This window comes from Salmo salar, unplaced genomic scaffold, assembly GCF_905237065.1.
Source record: "Salmo salar unplaced genomic scaffold, Ssal_v3.1, whole genome shotgun sequence".
Classification (NCBI taxonomy): domain Eukaryota; kingdom Metazoa; phylum Chordata; class Actinopteri; order Salmoniformes; family Salmonidae; genus Salmo; species Salmo salar.
The window spans coordinates 2,052-9,124 of record NW_025548380.1 but is presented as its reverse complement, the minus strand read 5'-3'; the positions used below and the strand labels follow the sequence as shown (position 1 = coordinate 9,124).

Here is a 7,073-nt window from a genome sequence, read left to right as displayed (position 1 = left end):
ACACACATCACATATTCCATGAAGGCCCATTTATCTTTGAAAACAAAAATACATCTACCAATGGAAATGTTACATTCAGATTAACTGCCTGTCTTAAATACTCTCCTTAATACATCCAAATGCTATGAAAGGGATCACTTATACCCAGTTTATTAGGTACACCACCTTGTTCACGAGTCAGGAGACCATGGCTTGCTATATAAAGCAGGCAGACGGGCATCCAGTAATTCAATTACTGTTCGAATGAACATTAGAATGGGAAAAACTATTGACCTAAGCGACTTTGAATGCACAACTCATTGGTCCTTGTCACAGATGGGCTATTGCAGCAGACAACCACACCAGGTTCTACTCCTATCAGCTTAAAACAAGAAGAAGCAGCTCCAGTTGTCACGCGATCACCAACACTGGACCATTGATAAGTGGAAAAACGTTGCCTGGTTCGACGAATCCCGGTTCCTGTTGTGTCATGCTGATGACAGAGTCAGGATTTGGCGTAAGCAGCATAAGTCCATGGACCCATCCTGCCTGCTGTCAATGGTACAGGCTGGTGGCAGTGGTGTAATGATGTGGGGAATGTGTTCCTGGCAAAGTTAGATCCCTTGATACCAATTGAGCAATGTTTCCATGCCCTGAAGAATTCAGACTGTTCTAGAGGCAAAGGGAAGTCCAACCCAGTACTAGATGGGTGTATCTAATAAACTGGCCACTGAGTGTGTAAGGCATGGATAGAGATAAATATACATCATATTTCTCATTGACACAAAATGTGTGTAAGCAAAGCCCCTGCTTCTAGGAAATTGTCACCCCGTTCCTCACTGACAGTACAGTTTGTCCTTTCAAGTTTATTAATTCAAATCCTGACATGGCGCTACGCTAAAAGTATGCTGTGGTACCCAATGTTGTGCCATGGTTAAAAATGATATGCTATGATACCCAATGCTGTGCCATGGTTAAAAATGGTATGCTATGATACCCAATGCTGTGCCATGGTTAAAAATGGTATGCTACGATACCCAATGCTGTGCCATGGTTAAAAATGGTATGCTATGATACCCAATGCTGTGCCATGGTTAAAAATGGTATGCTATGATACCCAATGCTGTGCCATGGTTAGAAATGGTATGCTATGCCAGAGTGAGACACACATAGCTAACCCCCTTGTTTAAAACACACAGACACCAGGAGACTGCTGTAACTGGACACAGGCACGGTGACATTTGAAGGGAACGCCATCTGGGCCGGTTTTACAACCCTGGCTGCTTTGCTTCCCCAATAGATGCAGGTGGCTGACTACCATTGTTATGAGTCCACGACAGGGGTACATTTCTGTGGTAATGACAGCACGCATGAATGTCTTTCCTCTTAACATGTGATGGAACAACTTGAGACACTAATACAATGAATCAGACGTTACAGAAATTGGGTCTGTGAGAGGGAAGACATTTCAAGCCCTTAATGATACCGCTCTATAAGACCCTATATGTCAAATGAATTGCTCCATTGTGGTATTCTTCTGCATCCAAACAGTCTGGTATTTGAGGTCACCTGTCTATGAAGGTCATTGAAAATCAGGCATCATAAACCAAAATCGTAATGTAGCCACACGTAAGGTATAACACCTATAAAGCTACACTGGAAATGTGACTCAGCTATTTTGTGACTCAGCTATTTTGTTGCATGGAAACAGTGTTCATATGCCCCAGAATGTGTTCTTCCATTACAATCCATAAATAACCTAACTGACTAATATCAGACTTGATTTTCACATCTGTATGCTCCATTACAAAATGGAGACCAGGATACCCTCCTGCTGCTGCTGTAAACGGTTTATTAAAATAAGGTGTGCGGGGCTCTCTATCACCCCCTACAGGATGATGATGGGCTCTTCTTCCAACTGGCTCAGGTCCACGTGAAGCTCCAGATCTTGCTGCAGCAGCTCGCTGGTGGTGTCAGCATGGGACGAGCTCTGGGGAAGGGTAGCCTGGGACAGGCAGCCTAAAGAAGACATGGGCCGGTCCCGCACAAAGCTGCCTGAGGCTGGGGAGATAAAGGGAGGAATGGGGGCAAGGGGGAAAGGTCAGGGGTTAGGGTTCAGGTTTCTGCTACAATCAACCTTAACAGCTGCACAGCAGCAATAGCAAAGAAGAATGCTATTTCCATGTGAGTGTTATTTCAGTACCATTCCATAGTAATCACTGTTCCAGTTAGTGAAATTGGTTTATATGTTGCAAATGGGTAATGACGCTGGTGTTGACCTACCTGAGCGGCTGCGCTGGGTCTTGGCACTCTGGGGTCGCACAGGGGTCACACAGCCCGGCTCTGTGCAGCCAGGCTTCTGGAACTGGGAGCGCATGATCTTGTCTTTGCTCTTGCACATGCCTACTGTCATTAAAACAACAACGTCACATCGCGGCCTTGACATGGGAATGACAGGACCCCACCACACCCATAGCCATACTGTACCTACACGCCCATACACCTTCTTCCAAGTCTTGAGCTAAATACTCTTTCAATACTATTTTGACTCATTCAATGGTCTCATAAATTACTGGGAATCACAACACCAAAACCCAGGCATAAAACAGTACATCTCTCTCTTTCTTCCTACAGGGCTTGATTTGTATGAACAGATGAAAAGGATATTAAGATAGAAATGATTGAATGCAAGCAGTGTTACCCCAGGTTCTATTTACAGTCTGTTACAGACACCAGGCCTGATCTTCTATAACATAGTAACATGGGGTTCTTTCCAGTGTGGAACACTATACCAACCAGAGCCCCTCCCCAACCCCAGTGCAGCCCATTCTTATTGCTAACTCACTTCCTTAAACCCTCCTAAAATACTCCCTCCCGTAAACTAAGCTCCTCTCTCCTTCCCTAAATCTCCTGACCCTTGTCCTTCTCCAGACCCTCGTTCCTAATCCTTCATCATACACCACTTTAACACTGTATCCCTCCTCAAATTCTCATTCCCAACCAAACAGCCCACTTTCTTTCTCAACCTACCCCAACTTTTCAGTCTCCTCCCCATTCTCTCCTGACCCTTCACCTCCCACTTCCCCATGATGTCCCCCCTCACTCTTCCTCCCCACTTTACTCTTTATCTCTGCATCCCTGCACTGCGAGCCCAACTCTGGACACATTGTCCAGGGAGCGAGAGAGAGGAAACAGGCTAAGGGCAGTTGGGGCCTGGACAGAAGGCACAGTGTCATCATCATCTTAACCTGACGCGTTGTGTAACTGGGCCCAGGGGTGACAGTGAATCCTCGGAAGTGTGCTTCACTGTCAATGAGGAGTCCATATGGGCTGTCAGAACTGGAGTCTGGACCTCACCTCTCTCCCAGGCCCGGACCATGACAGCTGCCCACAGCATGCAGACATGTCACACTTAACATTAGGTGACTTTTTGGAGCGATGGCGTAAAAATACAAAATGGACCAGTGGGAATAGTTTTACTGCACTGCAGTTGCTTGAATTGAGTAGCATGAATTAAGTAGTCTAGCTTTTGTTCACAATTGTCCAGATTCCATTTTCTTTTCAATACATGTAATTCCACTCTAAAAATACACAGTACTGTAGAGTAGAGCTGAATATAATCCCAGTCCAGAACCCTGTACCGTCTTTAGGAAAGATGGTGGGTAGTCTGGCATCCACAGTCTTGACCGATCTGGTTTTCAGGCGGCCCTTGTAGATATGTCCGTCCAATCCCAGGATGTCCACCTCCTCCGGCTGACCAATAGGCACAAGGACAAGGTCAAATATTTTCATACCTAACTGTCAAATACACCTCAAATATACTCTGTACTCAACATGATAACTTGTATAAATGGCTCAACAAACGTGATCGACCAGGTGTATTCCTATGGGCTTGCAGTGGTTTAGTTATCTGTCAGTACAGTAACCCACAGTAGGTGAGGTTGGTCTCACTCACCTGAATGCGCAGTGGGGAGCTGGAGACGGGCGGTGTCTCCTCCTCAGCCTGGATGAAGTGGCTGATGTGCTGCAGGCGGGTGTAGCGGCGGTTGGGGTAGGTCACGGTGTGGCTGCCTCCACAGCTCCGGGACATGGCCAGGTAACTGTAGTCTGCCATCTCTGGGATGCGCTCGCTAGGATGGACACAGGAGTGGAGGTTGAAGGTCGGAAGATAAACACTTCTAGAGGTTTTAAACAGACCTGACAATACAGTATTTATAGTTTGTAGGTAAATTGGGTCACCTTGCCTCCCTGACCCTTCTCTAAACCATAACAAAGCAATATGGACAACTTTTTGGTCCTTCCCCTGTTTCAATACATGTGTTCCCGGCTTCCCTGCCTGACCCTGGCCTGACTGACTGACTCACTGCTTGGGCAGACTCTGGCTGGTCCTCTGCAGCGGGCTCAGGATGTCTGGATAGCGGGAGGGCCCGATCTCCCTCAGAGCCCCTGGCTGTAGGTGCACTCTGGGCCAACTAGATGGCTCTGCACTCTCTCTATCTGCCTACACATCATGGTGTGGATCCTCTGCACCTGCATCATGGCCCCTTTCGGAGCTGGCCATCTCAAAGTGGCTGTGGTTGGTCCCTGGCCTCAGGCTGAGATGGAGGGAGAGCTGGCTAATTTCAGACACTTGTAACTATGGAACACTTCTGACTGATCTAGCGTGGGTGTTAGGTCTTTGGGGGAAAGATAAAGTTGACTACGCTGTATATTGGATATTGGGACACTGGCACCCTCTGCTGGTTAAAATGGGGCCAAGTAAGAGTTTCAGTTGTGATGTTTGACGGAAATGTCTAGCAGTATGACTCTCTGCTCTCACCTTCTACAATGCTGGCGAACCTGCTCAAGCTCATAGATGGTGTACGGTCGGTTGGACTTGTGGGAGGGTAGGCCAGGAGTGGAGGGCACGGTGACCAAGTGCCTGTTGTCCAGTGGAGAGAGAGAAAAAGAAAGAGAGGTAGGTGAATAAGCAGCACCACAATCCTATTATTTCAATTTCCACAATGTCTGTGTGTACTGTATAAAAATAGGACATTATTATAATTTACTTACGGTCCTGGGGTAAGCATATCGACTGGGCGGTCGCAGGAGATGCAGTGGAACCTTGCCACAAGCTGTCTATGAAAGGGACGTAACAAAGACAAATCAAAACCAAACTTTATTGGTCACATACACAGATTTGCAGGTGTTATAGCAGGTGCAGCAAAATGCTTTTGTTTCTAGCTCCAACAGCACAGTAGAATGTCTAGCAAATATAATACAAATACACAAATAATCAAGAAACAAACAAACAAACAAGAAATGACAATCCAGAGTAGATATATCTGAGTGAGCATGTGTCAGAATCCAGAATATAAATACGTGGTGTGTGTATAGACAGTATATCATTTGGAAGGAAAATAGTGTGTACAATAGTAGGTATATTAGGATGCGCTATGAACAGAATACAGTATATACTGTACATACACAGTGAGTAAACAACAGTATACAAACAGAACATAGAAATATAGGCAGAATATAGAGAGATAAAATGAATGCTAAACACAGGAAGACAATGAAGGCATCATCATGTAGAACTCCATAGAGGAACCTGGACTTATCCAGCCATCATCCCTCCTGGGCCTGGCTGTGACCAGTGACTTACTTCCTGATGCCTGCAGCGTTGTCCTCCTTTGGGGCAGGCTGGGCCTGCAGCTGCTTACGGATGCTCTTCCAGCAGTCCTCTAGCTGCTTCTTCACAGGATCCAGCTCAATCCGGTCCAGCTACACAGATAGACAAACAGATGTACTACAGGGATCCCAAAGATATAAACTACCACCAGACACTCCAGACAGACATTCCATGAGATTTTTACAAACAATGCTATCTGTCACTATAAACACGTTCGTAAAACACTTAAAAACTTGCGACATACAGACTTGTGAGATATATGTATTGGTGATAGCATAGTAATAACAGCAGAACATGGTGCGTATCAATGGACATGTAGGCCTATTATAAAAACATCCATTTAGCAGGGTAACTTCCTGCTCAGTCCCACCTTGCACTCCATCTCGGTGGAGATTTTGTCAATGATTTTGTGCCAGTCCTGCTCCTGGCCGGTGATCTTGCTGAGCAGCTCCTGGAACATGGTGTTGAGCTCCTCTGTCATGGAGTCAAACTGCATGCGACTCACCTTGGTCTCCAGGGCACGCTTGTCTGCTTTCTACAGGAAGAGAGGAGATGCAGTCAGGGCAATGGCAGTACTAGTGTGGGCTTGTAAGGGTTAGGTGAAACCTGTATGGACTTGTAAGGGTTAGGTGAAACCTGTATGGACTTGTAGGGGTTAGGTGAAACCTGTATGGACTTGTAGGGGTTAAGTGAAACCTGTATGGACTTGTAGCGGTTAGGTGAAACCTGTATGGACTTGTAGTGGTTAGGTGAAACCTGTATGGACTTGTAGGGTTAGGTGAAACCTGTATGGACTTGTAGGGGTTAAGTGAAACCTGTATGGACTTGTAGCGGTTAGGTGAAACCTGTATGGACTTGTAGTGGTTAGGTGAAACCTGTATGGACTTGTAGGGGTTAGGTGAAACCTGTATGGACTTGTAGGGGTTAAGTGAAACCTGTATGGACTTGTAGCGGTTAGGTGAAACCTGTATGGACTTGTAGTGGTTAGGTGAAACCTGTATGGACTTGTAGGGGTTAGGTGAAACCTGTATGGACTTGTAGGGGTTAAGTGAAACCTGTATGGACTTGTAAGGGTTAAGTGAAACCTGTATGGACTTGTCAGGGTTAGGTGAAACCTGCATGGACTTGTAGGGGTTAGGTGAAACCTGTATGGACTTGTAGAGGTTAGGTGAAACCTGTATGGACTTGTAGGGTTAGGGGAAACCTGTATGGACTTGTAAGGGTTAGGTGAAACCTGTATGGACTTGTAGGGGTTAGGTGAAACCTGTATGGACTTGTAGGGGTTAAAGTGAAACCTGTGTGGACTTGTAGGGGTTAGGTGAAACCTGTATGGGACTTGTAGGGGTTAGGTGAAACCTGTATGGACTTGTAGGGGTTAAGTGAAACCTGTATGGACTTGGGGTTAAGTGAAACCTGTATGGAC

The 7,073-nt window shown here is 46.0% G+C and overlaps 1 protein-coding gene across 1 annotated transcript; it reads right to left on the bottom strand.

The window, feature by feature from the left end:
• Positions 1-14: 14 nt before the first annotated feature.
• Positions 15-6,771, bottom strand: LOC123732961 (glutamine-rich protein 2-like). Its single transcript, XM_045712304.1, has 11 exons — positions 6,436-6,771; positions 6,021-6,185; positions 5,624-5,742; positions 5,032-5,097; positions 4,799-4,900; positions 4,510-4,574; positions 4,344-4,425; positions 3,935-4,109; positions 3,621-3,732; positions 2,263-2,385; positions 15-2,040 (listed from the first exon to the last, which is right to left on the bottom strand). The coding sequence occupies exons 1-11, from the start codon at positions 6,769-6,771 to the stop codon at positions 1,868-1,870; spliced, it is 1,518 nt and encodes a 505-aa protein (XP_045568260.1). The 3' UTR covers positions 15-1,867.
• Positions 6,772-7,073: the final 302 nt, after the last annotated feature.